General features: G+C 41.2%; 1 protein-coding gene across 6 annotated transcripts; it reads left to right on the top strand.

The window, feature by feature from the left end:
• The first annotated feature begins 15,641 nt into the window (after positions 1-15,641).
• Positions 15,642-19,474, top strand: LOC133732026 (uncharacterized protein PB1E7.01c-like). 6 transcript variants are annotated; one of them, XR_009856908.1, is made up of 5 exons: positions 15,642-15,840; positions 15,893-16,086; positions 16,725-16,801; positions 16,886-17,227; positions 18,510-19,474. XR_009856908.1 is itself a non-coding variant. In XM_062159483.1 (4 exons), the coding sequence occupies exons 2-4, from the start codon at positions 16,006-16,008 to the stop codon at positions 17,142-17,144; spliced, it is 417 nt and encodes a 138-aa protein (XP_062015467.1). In that variant the 5' UTR covers positions 15,645-15,840; positions 15,947-16,005; the 3' UTR covers positions 17,145-17,265. The 6 variants fall into 6 exon arrangements, 1 of the variants encoding a protein (XP_062015467.1); XR_009856910.1 differs by having other exon boundaries at positions 15,645-15,840; positions 15,947-16,086; positions 18,674-19,474; XR_009856909.1 differs by having other exon boundaries at positions 15,645-15,840; positions 15,947-16,086; positions 18,561-19,474.
• Positions 19,475-19,511: the final 37 nt, after the last annotated feature.

The raw sequence follows: 19,511 nt of genomic DNA, 5'->3' as shown, positions 1-19,511 counted from the left end.
ACAATCATATGAATGAAATCCAATTACAATTCCTATAGTTGATTATCTATGTCATGAGAAATAAGTTGACCATGTGAAACATTCGAAGCAAATGATTTCCCATATTTTACTTTCCTTGAATATTTAATCTAAGTGAAAGCACCTAAATTAAACCTATTGAACATGCAATCATAGTCTAGAAAACTAGCTAATCAAGAACACATTCAATGCATGAAGAACAAAGAAAGGATGTCAACCAAAGTGCACAACCTAGTATGAAAAAGTCCATCTATTTGCAATCCTCCTTAATTGATTTCGACTTTTGTCCAAAGCCTTTACTACTTAAATCTAGCACCAATTACATGCATATATCCTAAGTTGGCCATCAAAGAACACATACATATAAAAGTTTTCCATAATCCAAAATCAATTAAGCAATCTCACATAAGCAACATAAAAATCAACATAAAGAAATCACAATTTTTATTCAAACATAGAAATTGGGCTTAAACTTTGCCCTTAATGTTATTGTTAACTAGAAACAAATTCCTACGAAATTAAATAAGGAAAAAGAATGAATTACACCGTGAGTTGGAGATGGAGATGGAGATGGAGTGCTTGAAACGTTGAAATCTTGAATCTTGGAAGCAAGCCTTCAAGGTGGACGATGGAGGATATGATATTCCCGGCTCCTTCTTCTTCTTCTTCTTCTTACTTGAAAACGCAGAATTTTGCAACTAGAGAATGGAGAGAAAAATGGAATGGAAATGGAGAGACAAAGAAGATGAAATGGATGAAGGAATATTTTTAGAGTGAGAGGAGAAGGTGTTTATATAGGGAAGAAAAAGAAGAGTGAAATGATAAATGGAAGAAAAATAATGAAAGTGGTTTGTAAAATATGGAAAAGATGGAGTAATGATGAAATGAAAGCAAGGCATGAAGGTGTAGAAGTATGGAAGTGATGATGATCTATTGGAGCAGAAAAATATATCCAAGGAAAAAGAGAAAAGCATCTAGCTTTCTTCATGTGGGTAGGAAACTTGAACATGTGGTGTTGAGCTGTTTTTAGATCAGTTTCTGCCCCTTTATTCCTTCAATTATTTCTCCAACAAGCATTCCCAATTTCACTATGACCTCTTCATAAAAAATGTTCCATTATGAGTGTAGATCACCCTGGTAAAATTTCAGATTTTTATTCCATGTGGTTGGGCCGAAAATGCTGCTGGACTCCTTACGGGTCCAGTTTTCCAGTTTTGCTTCTGCAGGAAATTGGGCTGATTGTTTGAAGGCCTTCCACTCAATTCTAGCTCTGGCACTCTTCATAAGAAACGATCCTTAGGATGTCTAGAATGGATCTGGAAAGTTTCAGCTCATTTGGAGTTCATTTGGTCAGGCGGCCGCTCCTTCTTCCTTGCTTGGCTTGGTTTCTCCTAGCCGGAGTAGGAAAATGTGTAAAATTGACATTTTAGTACATTTCCATTTTTCTCCACCATTTATAGGTAAGTGTGGACCTAATGCTCATTTCACCATCATTTACTCCAATGTACCTAAGAAAATAGAAATTGAGTTAAAAATCGATTCGTTAAGGAATTAACTAAGCAAAATGTGAGGAATTAACTATTAAAATACCACATTAAAATGCTCCTATCACGAATCGTCCGCCAAATAAATCCATCGATCACCTAATCCAATAATGATCTTAACTTAGCCAACAACTCAAAAGCACACATATACGGAAATCCAACGGTCGGATTCTAATTTAATGATGATCCAACGGTCAGATCGAATTTATACGATGATCCAACGGTCGGATCCTCACGGATCGCCCTTAGGATCATCCTCCAAAATTATCATTAAAGACTCAGATCTTCTTGAATCACTCTAACAAACATCTCCATAAAATTATATGAAAATCCGACGGTCAGATTCTCACGAATCGCCTTCCGAATCACTATTTCTCAATTATACGAAGATCCAACGGTCGGATCTTCGCCCGTGACCTCACAAAGTCACCGGGACAGTCATACGATCAACATATCCAAAATTGAAGCAAAACCGATGGTCAGATCTTCACAGATCGTAAACCGAAGATAAACGTAAAAACGTTAAATAGTAACGTCAAAACGAAAATCCACTATTTATCAACTTTTTTTAACATGACCATGTTATATATCAAAACGCTCGTATGGATGCATAGATCATCGCCTAGATAATGAAAACTCGAAATATGGTCTGATGCGCCGCCACAAGCGGTGGTCAGTGGGCGGTCAACGCGGCGGTCAACGCCGGTCAACCACCTCAGATGGCAAAGTGACCAACTACAAACTGGTTCAAAATGAAAGGGTGGTCGACTTTCATACCTGGAGCTAAGCCTGGTTCGGCCTAGATCGTCCTAAATCAAGCGTTGAAGTTGGATTAATCTCGTGCGTCTGATCAGATTCCAGATTGAATCAGGGACGTCGAAATCTTCAACTCGTGATCTTTCACTCCACACTCCAAATCGTCAAGCAAGGCCTATATGGGGATGATCAGGGGGAGGAGGAGATCACGAAAATGGGGAGGATCGGCCCGTGCAACGCCGGCACGGCCAAGATCCGGTCGGGTCGAATGCTAGGCTCTGGGGGGCTTCGATCCACGTCTGGGGACAGCGGCGGTGCAAGGGGAGGCCACCAGGCGGCTGGGCGTGGCACGGCGAGTCCGGAGAGGGCCGGGTCGTGGCCGGAGGACGCCGGAGGAGGGAGATGGGTCCGGGTCGGGTCAGTCGGGTCGGCTGCGTAGGGAGGAGAGAGAACGGAGGAAACCGGGGGCCAAAATGCAAAATTTGCATTTTTTCGTCCTTAATGAATAAATCTGATATTTTTCCTATTTATAGAAAATTCCCAATTTTCAAATATTCATAACTTAATCATACGAACTCCGAATATTGCGTTCCACATGTCCACGAACTCGTATCGACGAGCTCTACAACTTTCATGAAGGGAGTTTTCCCAAATTTTGAACGTATAAAAAGTCAACTTTGTTGACCCCCTAAAAACGTTCGTTTTCGAAAATAAAATCGTTCGAACTAATTCCACAACTTCTCCAAGCTTCGTACTCGCTCCTACTATCGTGAAATCATTTCTAAAAATCCACGGAATTTAATTTGGATTTTCCGGGGTATTACAGTCTACCCTCCTTAAAGAAATTTCGTCCCGAAATTTGAGCGTAAGTCAATTCCTCTCGATTAAGGTTGACCTAACCATCGAATATCCATCTTTCCCAAAGCTGTAGTAATCTACAAAGCCTCAACCCTTGTATAAAAATACATTCCTATGGCCACTAAATCCTTTCATCACAAACGTAAACGCACAACACAATTGTTCAACATCAATCCACATCAATTACACAAAATCATCACATGGATCATCTCATAGATCCTCACATAGATCTTCACATAGATCATCACATAGATCTTCACATAGATCATCACTCTGTACTGGCATACAAGCACAGTAAACACTCTCACAAAGTGTTTCGCTACTCAATTAGCATCACGGTAAATCTCCATAGTAAAACTTAAGATGCATCACTCAAAACAAATCATCCCCAAAAGCACGCCAATAAATTATGTCATCCAATGATGATGACTTGGGCTTGCTCAATCCTTGGGTTAAGCACTAGGGCTGGCCAATTGGGCCGAAGAAACCGAACCATCCAAATTTCGAACCGGCCCAAACCACTTTGGGTTTAACATTTGGGCCTACTATTCGGGCCGAACAATTGGGCTTACTATTTGGGCCTACCAATCGGCCCACCAACTTCCAGCTCGGCTACGGTATGAAATTGTACATACCGTATATACGTATACATACCGTACAGATCGTGTATACGTATGCATACCGTACAACTGTATATACGTATGCATACTGTACAGACCGTATATACGTATGTATACCGTACATACCGTATATACGTCCGTATATCAAGCATATACGAGACCCAAAAATATTTGTAAGAGGTAGGGTTCGAACTCCCGACCTCAAACACGAAGGTTTTGCTCCCAACCACTGAAGCAAGAGCTGCCTTCATTAATATATGCTCACGTGTTATATTTATTATGTCATAAGCGACATAAATAAAATAACGGGGGAGGCAAGGTTCGAAACCTCAACCTGCCGCACGAAACCTTTGTCCCCCAACCACTGGAGCACAAGCTGTGCTTAATATAATGTGTACAAATTTTATACTTATTATGTCATAAACGAACATAATAAAAATAAACAAGAGGCGAGGTTCGAACCTCAGACCTCTTGTACACGAACTGTACACTCAACCACTCGAGCACGGCTGCTCACGTTATTATCCATACCAATCCTTTTATTTAAACCAACTGTTTCAACAATTCGGCCCAAAACATCCAAGACTGTTGCAGAAACCCAGCCCAACGTATCCAAAACTGTTACAGAAATCCGGCCCAACTCATCCAAAACTGTTTCAGAAACTCGGCCCATCATGTCCAAAACTGTTTCTGAAACTCGGCCCATCAGGCCTCCACCCACAGCTACAGTGATGCCTTGATCCGAGACAGGCCCAAGTACGGCCCACTTGTGTCACGGCTTATCCCTTCCGTGATTTACGGCAGTCAAATCTGCTTTCGGCTAAAGCTGTCTGCCACAGCATCTCGAGGTTCGGCCTGTCCCCTTACACGCTCTCCACGCGCCAACAACTTTTCCGGGTTTTCGGATGACTTTAATCCAACGCGTGGATTCAAATTCTGAGATCGTTCATCCAACGGTGGAGATCTGCTCACCTTGTTCTATAAATAGGTGCATTCTGGGGAAAAACTGTTCACTCCAAAAGAAAAGAAATTTTCTTCCGAGCTCAAGCCTTTCTCTCTCAACTCTTCAGCCTTTCTCTTCTCAAATCCTTTCTTCATCAATTTCAATCCTTCTCTTCTGATCTTCTCTCCCATCTAGTTGATTCAATCCCATCTTTCCTCTGAACTTTCAGATCTTCAATCTTTTCCTCCAAATCTTCAATCCTTCTTTCTCAGATCTTTTCTTCCATTTGAAGATTCGATCTCATCTTTCCTCTGAGAATCTCAGATCTCCAATCACCAGTTCAACAACTCCAATCCTTCTAACAAAATCTCCCTCAAACACTAAACCATGTATTCCTCGATTTCCACATCCTCTCACCCCATGACCCAAGAGCCACGAACTCTGCAACTAATGGAGCTCCAAACCCCGCAACAAATGGAACCACAACAACAGCAACCAACAGAGGAGGGAGGAAACACCCAAGCAGCTGGAAGTAGTGCCAACATGGATTTCTGGCGAAGCCGTACCAGGTGGATTCCTACTCCAGAACAAATAAGAATCCTCAAGGATCTTTACTACGTCAAGGGATTTAAGTGCCCAACTACAGAGCAGATTCACGAGATCTGTCTCCAGCTGAACCAGTATGGGTATGTTGAGGGTAAGAACATTTACTTTTGGTTCCAGAACGTCAGGGCTCGAGAGAAGCAGATGAATAGGTGTAATCAGGCTGCTCCAGTGCCCATGAGAACTAGTTCTCTTGGTACTGGTAGATCCATTGATCTCAATTTTGGGTCCACTGGTTCTACTGGTGCTGGTGGATCCATCGACATCAATTTTGGGCCAGCTGGTGGATCCATTGACATCAATTTTGGGTCCACTAGTTCTACGGATGATGGTAGATCCATTGATCTCAACTTTGGTTCCACCTATTCTACTGGTAATGAAGGATTTCTTGATTTAAATTCTGTTTCATATTCTTCCTCACACTTCAACACTAATACTAGTACAACTCTTTTGGCACAACAGGAGGACAAACATCCCTGCAACAACGAGGAGGAGATCACCAGGAGGTTCAAACTCTTCCTCTGTTCCCCGTGCACGGCGAGGACGTCTTTGGTAACCTGAAGGCTACTTCCGAGGAAGGTAGCGCTTTTGGTTACTATTCTGGTGGCTCAGGCGGTTACCACAGTGGCTCAAACGTTTCTCTTGAGCTCAGCCTCAACCCATCCGGAGCTGCTGACTAGGCTTAGTATAGCATAGTCCTCGTTTCCCTTTTTGTAATATAAAATCAATAAGATTGTGTGCATGTTTTCTTTTTCTTGTTTTGTTTAACCACAACAACACCAAGGATCGAACCTTGGTCACTTAATACTCTTTTCAAAACCATCGAGACTCTGCTGCACACATCTTTCAAAATGATTTATCACAAACAATCATTCAAAACCTAGCAATCAATTAAGTCACACAGAGGTCAAGCTAGTATCCTCTGAGTCAAACCAAACACAATAATTTCGTCGCTAGAATTAGGGATTAATAAAGCTAAACACTTCCTGAGTTAGCTAGGAAAAACCCACATCTTTAGAGTCACACTTACAACTCTAAAAAAAATCTCGATCACTCCATCTATCAATTGCTTCAACAAGCAATATGTACCATCTTAGCATCCACTAATCGATACTGGTACCACACTCAGTATCTCACCAACGAATCACCTCACTGCTCATTTGGTGGTAAGTCAACATCTAGTGGGTCAAAATTCTGTGATTATAGCACTTCACACTAACCACGTCATAATCCATAATCTGTCCTCACAACAGTATCTGGCCTCATAAATTAGTTATACAACCCTAGCACTCCTAGAGTTGAAAAACAACGTTATTACCTAAGCTCATACATCAACACAATGTCTCTTCACAGTCAATCCTATCACGAGGTCATATCAATCTTTCCATAAGTCAACCATACACAAAATCCATCATAGTAACAACGAATTATGCATTACTACTCAACAATAGTCAGTGAACCAGCACTCCACAATAATTTCCAATACCATCCGCAGATCTCAAACCACACCCCGACATTTAGCTAATATATAGTAGCTATCCTAAACACCAAACAACTGTGCATGAATGAATGCTCCATTATAACACAATTCCATCACTAAGCAACCAATAACTGCTAAGTATTCTTCAACTCAAAACATCTGCATATCCAACTAATGGAAAGTATCACAACTACTAGTCAAATACTCGTAACGACTTTAGATACAAGCATTGGTCAAACACCATGACCCCAACAACCAACGACTACAATGCACATAAGGATACTGTTTTTCGTGAAAACCATCCTCAATAACTCCACCAGAGTTTAATCCAAAGGTTCCCATTCCTCAAAGGTGATAACTCAAAGAAGCTACACAAGCTCCACCACTTCACTTACAAAGTCAACCTATGCCATGATCACTTGACATACTACCCTTATTAAAGGTAACATAAGTATCTCCCAAATTACATCACTACACTCGAACACCAATATAGTCTTGAGAATTCTGTCTCATAATCTCTCACACTCCTATCATCTTGAGTTGGTGAGATCAATTCTCTTTTCAACTATTCCTAGGGTCTCAATCTCTTTCACCATTTCAACCCAAGAATAACATCCATCACATCAACTACAGGTAGACTAGGCAACTCAACCTCTAATGCCTCCACCTCATCCTCAACTGTCTCCATAGAAAGGTCCTGTCCCTACATCAGACTCGACCTCTACCTCACCGACTCATCAGAGTTAAATCCAGAGGTTCCTATTCCTCGAAGATCACAACTCGCGGAAACTAAACTTATTCTAATACGAACTTAGTAGACAACTCTACCGTCCTACGGACTTACACGTTGTCTAGACCCCATACTAAGACATACCCAATGATTTTACCAGTACCGAAGAGTATATGATGGGGATCCGCTGCAGACGGGCCATCACTCGGGAGGTACTGATTATCACCAAATATGTACCTTACGCTCTGATACCAAACTGTCACGCCCCGGATTTTGAATGATAAATTCAAATCCGAAACCTGAATAATTACAATTACAAAAAAACCAAATCTCGAAACTTCGAGTTCATTATTACAATTCACTCTCACAATATATTATAAAGCTCAAATGAGCATAACACACCTCACAACTTACAATTGTTGTAAAACTCTAACAATTGCTCTAACCGCACGATCACCGTCCTGGTTCTCCTGTCCTGTAGGATTACCCGCTACACAATTTGAATAGTGTACCGGGAGTTGCAACAACACAAAACCCGGTAAGCTTTTTACAGCCAGTATGAGTAAACAAGAAAGAACTGTTGATTTATTAGATTTCAAGACTACCACAAACCCACGTTACTTTCTCACTCTCATATATATATATAGACACTTATGAGTTACTCTCAATTTAGCTCATAAGATCACTCACTCTCATATATATATGTAGACACTTATGAGTTACTCTCAATTTAGCTCATAAGATCACTCACTCTCATATATACATATAGACACTTATGAGTTACTCTCAAATTCGCTCATAAGATTTCCCAACATTTGGTAGACAGACTCATATATATATATAGACCCTTATGAGTTACTCTCAATTTCCCTCATAAGGTTACCATATATATATTGACACTTATGAGTTACTCTCAATTTCACTCATAAGGTCACTCCACATTTGGCAGACAGACTAGAGCTCTAACTGAACGTAACCACTCGTCCGGCCACAGACGTGATTACGATTTAATACTATTAATAACCACCAGCCCGGTACGAGAGCGTGATTCACTAATAGATGCCATGGTCACCTCGTGACCTAGTGATCTCCACAGATCACAACAATTTATTGTTCCTCAACAATAAAACTCAACACCTCTCACAATATATTGTTTCTCAACAATAAACTCAATACCTCTCACAATATATTGTTTCTCAACAATAAACTCAACACAACTCCAACAATACATATTATTTCACGTAATAATATATATACAGACATTCACACAGGAATGTCTAATACACCAACAATAGTTCATATGATTGCAAAATAAAGCAATTAAATATATTGGGTTCGTAATATGAACCACGTGAGGTTTACTCACCTCTAATCCAGCTGCGTCTTCTTAACAGCTCCATTAACAATCTCACGAATCGTCCGCCAAATAAATCCATCGATCACCTAATCCAATAATGATCTTAACTTAGCCAACAACTCAAAAGCACACATATACGGAAATCCAACGGTCGGATTCTAATTTAATGATGATCCAACGGTCAGATCGAATTTATACGATGATCCAACGGTCGGATCCTCACGGATCGCCCTTAGGATCATCCTCCAAAATTATCATTAAAGACTCAGATCTTCTTGAATCACTCTAACAAACATCTCCATAAAATTATATGAAAATCCGACGGTCAGATTCTCACGAATCGCCTTCCGAATCACTATTTCTCAATTATACGAAGATCCAACGGTCGGATCTTCGCCCGTGACCTCACAAAGTCACCGGGACAGTCATACGATCAACATATCCAAAATTGAAGCAAAACCGATGGTCAGATCTTCACAGATCGTAAACCGAAGATAAACGTAAAAACGTTAAATAGTAACGTCAAAACGAAAATCCACTATTTATCAACTTTTTTTAACATGACCATGTTATATATCAAAACGCTCGTATGGATGCATAGATCATCGCCTAGATAATGAAAACTCGAAATATGGTCTGATGCGCCGCCACAAGCGGTGGTCAGTGGGCGGTCAACGCGGCGGTCAACGCCGGTCAACCACCTCAGATGGCAAAGTGACCAACTACAAACTGGTTCAAAATGAAAGGGTGGTCGACTTTCATACCTGGAGCTAAGCCTGGTTCGGCCTAGATCGTCCTAAATCAAGCGTTGAAGTTGGATTAATCTCGTGCGTCTGATCAGATTCCAGATTGAATCAGGGACGTCGAAATCTTCAACTCGTGATCTTTCACTCCACACTCCAAATCGTCAAGCAAGGCCTATATGGGGATGATCAGGGGGAGGAGGAGATCACGAAAATGGGGAGGATCGGCCCGTGCAACGCCGGCACGGCCAAGATCCGGTCGGGTCGAATGCTAGGCTCTGGGGGGCTTCGATCCACGTCTGGGGACAGCGGCGGTGCAAGGGGAGGCCACCAGGCGGCTGGGCGTGGCACGGCGAGTCCGGAGAGGGCCGGGTCGTGGCCGGAGGACGCCGGAGGAGGGAGATGGGTCCGGGTCGGGTCAGTCGGGTCGGCTGCGTAGGGAGGAGAGAGAACGGAGGAAACCGGGGGCCAAAATGCAAAATTTGCATTTTTTCGTCCTTAATGAATAAATCTGATATTTTTCCTATTTATAGAAAATTCCCAATTTTCAAATATTCATAACTTAATCATACGAACTCCGAATATTGCGTTCCACATGTCCACGAACTCGTATCGACGAGCTCTACAACTTTCATGAAGGGAGTTTTCCCAAATTTTGAACGTATAAAAAGTCAACTTTGTTGACCCCCTAAAAACGTTCGTTTTCGAAAATAAAATCGTTCGAACTAATTCCACAACTTCTCCAAGCTTCGTACTCGCTCCTACTATCGTGAAATCATTTCTAAAAATCCACGGAATTTAATTTGGATTTTCCGGGGTATTACAGCGAATCAATAGAACTTTAACATAAGCAACAATTCAAGCAGAGATTAAGAACTTATCAAAAAGAAACTATTAATCCATCAATTGAATATCAAAACATGTAAACAATCATGCTAGGGCCTCATCCTAGCCCTAGAAAAGGAGTTTAGCTACTCATGTTCAAAGAAAACATAATAGAAAATCTTAAAAACATAAAAGAACTTGTTGAATGGAGATGGAAGGTGAACACGTGATGGCAGCAGCTTTCTTTGATGAAAATCTGATATTGAATGGTGAATCCTCTATCTTGACACATTCTCCTTTTATAAGGTGCAACTTTTCCTTCTTGCTTTAGGCCTCTGGAACTCCTTAATAACTTAGCATAAAAGAAAGGTGATGTGGCACCCTAAAATTCCAAGGAAACATATGTTGGGCTCTCAAATGGTCCATAATGCTAGATCAATCTTCTCAGAATTTTGCTAAGTCATTCAGGCCTTGAAAACTCGAGCTCTTGGAAACACGTCGCAGATCCGCGTATCGACTGAACTGCCAGTACTTAAACGGCCTTATCTCTCTCTAGGAATATCGAAATCACGAACCGTAAAATTCTCCAGAAACTAGACATTCAGGGCTTTCCGTGCATATAAGGCTCGTCTTCTGGTTATCTCTGGATCAGTACAGTTTAATCCTCAAAGTTAGCCATTCTGCAGAGGCTGCTTCAGTTTTTAGGATTGCAAAGCACCTTCAATCCTTTTCCTCTCTTTTTCCTTCTTTTTCTCATCCTTGCTCTTCATACCTATAAACACACTAAACTAAGTAAATAGACTATAAACAAGGAGAACTAAACATAAATATCAAGATTAAGAGGTACAACAATATAGGAAAATATGAGCACATCAGTAATGGCAGCGCGGCTCCAATTTGCTCTGATCAGTCAGATCCGGATTGGCTCTGTTCGATCTGTCCTGGTGATAAGCATGTTGGATAGGGACGGTGCATTTCCGTGGCGCCGTAGGGAAGACGGAATTGTGATGGTGGCGCTTGTTGGCGCAAAAAGGGAAGATGGAGGGCAGGAGAAATGGCCGGTGATCGGAGTAGGGGAGACGGAGCTGCAGTTGGGCTGGGTATTTGTTGTTGGGCCCTTGTCGGTGGTGTTTTAGAGCTTGGTTTTTTTGTTTTGTTTTGTTGGTAATAAGTTCCTACCAAGGTTTGGTTAGGACGCACTGTAGGTTGTGACAGAGACAATATTTCTTTTGGCCTTCTAGCGGGTCGTTCCTGTTCTGGAGTTGGGTCAGCATCGATGGCGAAAATGTCTGGCTGTGGCATAGACAATCATCCTTGGCCTTCTAGTGGGTCGTTCCTGTTTGGTTTCGGGTCAGAGGTGATGGCGATTTGGAGCAGTAGTGGATTGACGGTGTTGACATTACGGTGGTGACGGTGTTGGGTTTACTTTAGTCCCAGGTCTGACGGTCCAGCTATTCAATTTGGTCTGGTTCGAAGTCACAACGAGTGTAGGCTTGGTCGATCGAAGGCAGGCCGGGTGGGCTCTGGTTGGCGAGTTAGTGTTGACAAAGTTGAGTGTCAAAGAGTCACTGCTTCTGCGCTTGTTGTCCTTGTCATTTAGTTGTTGTGCAAGTTTTCTTTTAGTCGAAGCCTCTTTGGCTCCTTCAGTCAGTCTTTATAGAGTTCCAGTGTGAAGTCTAGTGACCATTTCTGTGTAAGAGATGTTGCCTAAAATCATTGTAACCAGTTCATTATTAATGAAGTTTCTTCTTGATAAAAAAAAATATTGAAAAATAAATTGGTGTGGTTATGGTAATCACCAGAATGGAATCTATCGACAAAACTGAAACATTTACAAATTCTAACATTTGCTGTCAAAGTATTATTTCAATTGTCCTAAGAGGTATATTTTCTCTATTCACACGCCCCTTCTATTTATCTATTACTTTAATTTAATCTAGAACAAAAATCATTAGGAGAGTTTTTTTTTTTTTTTTTTCTCAACGTAGTCTTCTACAGCGCCCTAGCCTCCTGCTATCGTATCTTTTCTCCTCGACTCCTCTCCATCGATTCCATGGCCTCCATTGATGCTGTCACATCAAGTTTCAATTCGCTGCCTCCCTTGCCCTCGCTGAAGGCGGCAGTGCCCCTGATCTTTTCTGATTGGCAAACCTCTGACCCACAAGCTGGTTGATCCTAAGGCATTCAAAGGTCACTTCCATCGCACTTGGATGGTGGATAAAGATTTTAGGGTTCAGGAACGGGCTGGAGATTTGTTCTTGTTCTCCTTTGAATCAGTACATGATCGTAACAAGGTACTCTGAGGGGGGGGGGGGGGAGTCTAGTGCTTTGATCGAGCCCCGGTTTGCTTTGAAGAGTATGACGGCGTGGCGTCTCATGAAGGCCAGTTCAAGCATGTTCAAGTTTAGGTTAGGGTTTTTGGGATCTCTCCCTTGTATGAAGAACCTGAGAACTTCACTCTCATCGATAATCTCTTGGATGGTTTCTTGGATTATGATAAGAAGGAATTCAAGAAGGGATCAATTAGGATTTTATTTATTTATGATATCTCTAAACCGGTCTTACTTGAACATAAAGTTTTTCTGGATGTTGGTGTTGAACCCGTTCTGCATTTTCAATTTGAGACCTGAAAGGGAGATGCCCACAGTGTGGTCTCATCACACATGCTGGAATTCCTTGTGAAGAGCCAAACATGACAATCTCTGCGCTTAGGGTTTTAAACTTTCCTGGACCCTCGACCTCAGGAGGCTCGTTTTCCTTCTCTGCTCCAAATAATCGTGATTTCTTCACTGCTTCCTCCTCCATCCCAAACAAGAAGAAGCCCATTATTTGCCGAGTGGAGCACCCCATTGCCAACCCATCTTCACCTACCAGTTCGGCACCTGCAGTAGACAAAACTGTGGTTGCTGATTCGTCGGTGGAATAAGGGTTGGAGCATGATCGGGTTCCTGGTTTGGAGTCTACTATTGAGTCTGGTTTTGGCCTAAATGATTATGCAGGTATGATACAGGTGGTGCAGCAGGAGGGGTTGTCTTTCAAGAAACGAGATCGTAGTGGTGGCTGCAATCCCTCTCCCAAGAAGTTCAAAATCATCTTAGGTGGCAAGATTCCAACTTTGCAGACTGATGCTCTGGGGTTGATTGCAGATGACAATGATGTTACTCTTGTAACTCTGAAGAAGATGACGGGCAAGCCTCTTGAAAGTAAGAACAAGAACCAGCGTCCCAACAAGAAGTCTAGTGGTGCCCCTCTGAGGCTCACCTATCCTGCAGCCGCTGGCTCTGTTCCCAGCTCGAGAGACAAGGGCAAAGGAAAGCTTTAGGTTTTCCTGTCTCCTTGCCTAATACTAGAAGCTGGGTCTTCTACTACTTTCATCTTAGTTTCTCTAGTTGTACACAAATTGAGGTCTCTAGGTGACTCAGTTACTATTCCATGAGAGGTTGGTAGTGAGGATTTTGTTTCTTTGTTGTTAGGCTTAATAAGTGAGCGTATGTGTTAATGGTGAGGGACATCTGTCTTTTGCTTGGCAGCTTGTGTCATTTATGATTTTGGTATGAGACAGCATCTGATGTACGTGCCTTTTGGCCATGAATAAGTAATGAACTGATCTATTCTTCAAAAAAAAAAAAAAAAAAAAAAATTGTACTAACAGGTATAAATTAACTACATTTCAACTGCATAATTATAATCGAACAATCAAACCCTAAGCGCGCCTCTTGCACACAACCAAACCCTAAAGACGCCGACGGCTTCCAGCTGTACCTCTTCCTACGAATACCATCTCCATGGCTTCCATTGAGGATGTTACATCATCCTTTGCTGCATCTCTTGCTTTGGCTAGTAACGAGATCATTGATCTCTTGCGAAGGACCGGGGGTGCACAGCGCCGCCCCAGGCAATCATACTTGCTGACCAAACCTTTGGCAAAGCAACTAACATCTCTAAATGATTTGAGGCGTTATTTTATTTTAATTTTTTTTTTTCAGAAGGGTTTTGGGTTTTGGATAAGGTAAGGGTGGGTTTGCGAAATCGAAAACCAAAAAAACTTACACCGAAACTCGAACTAAAGCCAAAAAACCAAATTGAAGGAAAAAATAAAACTGAACCGAAATGAAAAAACAGCATCGATTGATTTTCAATTTCGGTCCGTCAGAAACCGAACCGAGAGTTGAACTTATGGAAGAACGGCGTAGTTTTGAGGACTTGGTAAACCAAAAATTAGGCCTGGGCTCGGGTCGGGCCGGGCCCGGATTTTGCCAGAACCGAGACCGAGCCCAAAGTAATCGGTCTGGTCTATTTAAAATGTGAGAACCGACAGGAGGCCGACCCGTTATGTTTAGTGTCGGGTTTTCGGTCTGAAACCTTAGTGGGTGAGGTTGAAGACGACAGCAGTCCCAAAGCCAAGCCACTGCTTCAGCTTCTTCGTTCGAGCAGATCTGTCGGCTGCAGTAACCGGAGCTTCTCCGGCGACTTTCAACTGGTTTCGGCGATTGCACTCTTAGAAGGGTCGAGTCTCAAAGAGAAAGCAAGCCAAACATTCATCATCATCCTCGCAACGGCGCCGAGAGTGTCAAATGTGGTGGGCTTTTTAGTGGGTTCATGATGACTTCATCTTCTTCATCCTCTTCGTCTTCCTCGTATTGGGTCTCATCATCGAATTGAAATGAATGGAATCAGAATCGGATTCAGAACTTGAACTTTGGGAAGAAGTTTGTGTTGATGCCATTAAATTTGGGATGAAATGAACTGGGTTTTAGGTTTTCGGGGATTTGGGAAGAGCTAGGGCCTAAGATGGTTTAGAGAGAGAGAGGCTGAGAGCCAGAGATGGTTCGATCATGTGGCATACTGATAAGCTATATAATAAGCCCATTATTTAATAATTAGAGAGTGGAAGACAAATCAAAAAGGGGAAAACAAGATTCTTATTTCATGAGACAAAGTGGGGACGAAGTGTGGGCTTGGTCTGACTGCTTTGGGTTTTTTTATTTTTATATATTTAACATATTATAATAACACCCAATAATAGAAGGAAAAGTGACAAATGATGGGAAAATGGGTCAGTTTGGGCTTGTTCGGGCTTTCGGTCTTTGCATATTTAAGGCCCGAGACCGAACCGAGAAAATATATTCGGGTCGGGTCCTAGATCGAACTGAGAATTTCAAAGTCAAAACCGAACCGAATCGGACCCGTTCGGGTCGGGTCTTCGGTTTTTCGGGTCCGGACGCCCACCCCTGGCCAAAATCCATTCAGCCCCGTTGCCCGACGTATTGCTCTCTTCGACTCATCAGTCTCCGTTGCGGACTTGCGGCCGGTGCCTACTGCCTTGCCACTCGGCCCTCGGTGCAGCTTTCAATCTCTCAAAGGTAAGCTTTTAATCGCTCTTCGCTAGTATTCTTCTTCTTCTTTCTCGTTCAGTCTCTTCAATTTCAAAGCAAAGTATCAATCTTGGCTGCTTTGAGCTTCTCGCAGTTTCAACTTTCAAGTAAAATCATCGAAACAGGTGCCTGAGGCTGCTGTAGGAAGATTCAATGAGCTCCAACACGACTGACACCAAGAAGGAGAAGAAGGGTCATCCTCAAATTGTTAAATTGAATAAAGCTTTGGCATTGGTATGATGATTTTCCCTCATTTTTCTTTCAACTATGAACTGGTTTATCCATGTTATATACAACAATGAATTGCATTTGAGATTTGATGGTGTGAAAAGATAGTATATTGAAGAGAGGTGTGTGTTTTGTTGCTTCAGTCTTGTAATGAGCTTAAAAGAGAAGCCCTGTTTTAAAAGAATCGGTTTTGATATGAAGAGATATTGTTCTCGGAGGAGTTGTGTGTGTGTGTATTTTGCTTGTTTGAATCTTGTGCAAAGTGAATGAGCTTGAAAGAGAAGTTTTCTTTTGAAATAATCGTTTTTGAATATGGGGTGCTGGCTGTTCAATTTAATCTTATGTATGAAGCATCCTCACCAAGGTGCTTGAACAAGGTTGTAATGCGACATGTTGACTCTAGGAAAATCTTGTAAGGTTAATAATGCAGATAAAGAGCCATCACTTTGTGCTATCATAAGTTGCATTTGAACAGAATTTATGGTGCTAATGGTGTTATATTGATGTGGTAGATGATTCTTATGACTGGGACACAGTGGTGTCCAAGTACGTAGTATTCCTCCACTGCGTTGATGTTGGCTTAATCAGTCCTGTAGTTGATGTTCAAAATCTAACTTTATGAATGAACACCCACTGATGTGCAGGCTGAAAAATGGGTTAGTAACATGAGTAAATTACCAGCAGAAGATGAGTCTTTTGAGACACAGAGTCGACCTGCTAGGTGAGTTCAGTTGTGTTATATTGGGTTTTTAGAGTGTATAATTATATTTATATGGTCTTTGTTGAACACCATTATTTTTTGCAGGCTTGGACTAGGTGCTAAAGTTCCCCGTGCATCCACATTTGTGCCTTCAGATGATCCCCTTGAAAGAAAGCTATATTACAAGTTGAATGCTCAAAAGAGAAAAGCTGCCAAAATTGCAGAGGAGTTGGCACCAGCTGCTGCAGATGGTGATGGTGACGATGAAGATAATGAAGACAGCAGAACCAGTGCGTTCGAGAAGAAAAAGAGAGCAGCTAATCCACTCACCCCACCTTTAGGGAAAAAGAAAAGGAGAAAGTGAGTATCTCACCATGAGACACTAGCTATGTCATCTTGTTGAAAGTGAAAAGCTTTGGTCCTGTTCTTGTTGTAGCTGATATTCAGGTATTAATTTATGGATTCAGATCTGTTTTTCTGGTTTATCTCTTTCAGTACTGAATTGTTACATGGTTTAGTGTTAACTAGTATTTCTTTTTTTTTCTTTTTTTCTGCAAGTACATGAGTACAAAAAACATTTATTTTGATAAGTGCTCTCTATCCACATTACACTGAGGGAAGCAGAGATAAACAAGATAAGTTTAACTATCTGTGCCTCCCCTATTGGAAACATACAGGCTACATTTCGTACTAGTTAATTATATCACCCTTTATCTTAGGCAACATATCAACTCAGTATGCATTGTTGTTTCCATCAGTTTGAAATCTTATTGATCCCCTACGAGCTTTTGCAATGTTAAAATAAAAATTTGTCAGCCATCACAGATTAATTATATGTAATAGCATGAACTGGATATATTTATTTCGAGCAGAAATGCTGAGCATGTGAAACAATATAGCAGTGGGCCAGAAGTGAAGTCCTAAAATAAAAGAAAGCTTGAAACAATCAAATATAGTACTAGTAGCACAGAGTATTACAAGCACCAAGTCAATACAATTAAAACTTACAACCTAGACAAGTTAGCACGCAGCAGCCTTCCAGTCAATCTGAATAGCTGGGAGATCTCTGATTTCTGAAGCGAGTCCTAGGTTAGTATCAGAATTTAACTCTGTCCCACAGTTCTCTACCCCAAAGAATCGCTTAGTTCTTTCAGTCAAATAACCCCAATGAATTTGTTAGCCTTTCCACCTTGCTTTCTTGAAAATAGCATTTAGCTGTATCAATTTGCAGCCCTGACTCCCGAGTCCCGACAAGCACAAAAACAATCTATTGTTTTGACAGTATAATGGACCAAATTAGATTTGTTGGTGAAGTCATCTGCTCATTGCAAAGGAGTGATCGCCACCTCCTCTTTTCCTACTTCCAGTCTTTTTATGAGCTTCTTCTTAGCCTAGGGTAATAATCTTCTCAGCACTCTGTGACAGCCGGTGTGAATAAGAAAGGCGATTGAGACAAATATTATGTTTTGATTTTGATGTTTTAGATGAACTGTTTGCCTAACTGGATTTTGTAAGTTTACGAGATCATTTAGTACTTATTGCTGCTAACCATGATACTAATGTTAAATGCTTTCTGGTAAACCTAGCACGTCGTTTAATTGGGGATTGACATTATTTAACCGCTGAAATGCTATTCTGAGTGGTTTCCCATTAGTTTTGCAATTGATAAATATTCTGGCAACTTGTTTCACCGACACAAATCTCCTCACATTGTATTCTGGAATTACAGTACCATAACAGTGATGACTTCATTGGTTGCTCTCTCATTCTTTGGTGCCAGCCAGTTCAAATTTCACTGGGTGGAGCGATATGACAAACTTCTTGTAGGATTTTCGCTCTGTTTGGTGGGAATTTTGACACTTATTTTTCATGATCATGATCATGATGGAGCAGGAGGATCCACTGGAGAGCATTTTTGCATAGGAAAATCATTGTTCACTGAAGGTTCTTGTCACCTTTCAACGTGTATGTTGGGCCTACAGATTACGGTTGGAGATTGTTGCTCCCATATGTATTGACCACTGCGGCAACTGCTCTTTCAATGTGCTTAGCGGGTATTAAGAATGTTTTGTTCAATTTGTTTATTATGATACTAATATATCTCACTGTATCTTTCTGTGTTCTGGGGGGGAAGTTTGTCTTTGTATGTATATTCTCATGATTCATTTAAGAATTGAAACTAGGGTGCCCCCGCCTCTTTGTACTGAAACTAGGATTTTCATCAACAGAAAAATCGAAACAACAAACATTGAAAAATAAATTGGTTTTTGGTTATGGTAATCACCAGAATGGAATCTATCGACAAAACAATACAAATTCTAACATTAGCTGTCAAACTATTATTTCAATTGTACTAACAGGTTAAACATCAATAATAATCTATACTATTATCACGAGATGCTCTCCCAAACCGCAAAATTTGACGAATATTACCCTCTAATATTAAAAAAATTTTAGAAACTGAAATAACCAGTAAGGACAACAATGTCACTTTGAGAACCAAAAGACTTATATAAGGTCATCGGGAGAAGCAGGTGGAATTTGGGATTTGGTTCGAGTATCTTGCATCTCACCCACTGGAATTTGTATTTAAAGAGGACAACTCCTATATTGATGATATCTAGATCTCACTAGGTAACTTTGAATTTTTTTTTTCCTTGCATAATTTTTGCTTAAAATTATGGTTCAATCTTCATGCAGACCTTATTCACAGGTATCATCCCTCGATTTA

The sequence above is a fragment of the Rosa rugosa genome, chromosome 2 (assembly GCF_958449725.1).
Source record: "Rosa rugosa chromosome 2, drRosRugo1.1, whole genome shotgun sequence".
NCBI classification, from domain to species: domain Eukaryota; kingdom Viridiplantae; phylum Streptophyta; class Magnoliopsida; order Rosales; family Rosaceae; genus Rosa; species Rosa rugosa.
Note: the sequence above shows the minus strand (reverse complement) of the source record. Positions and strands in the feature narration are given on the sequence as shown.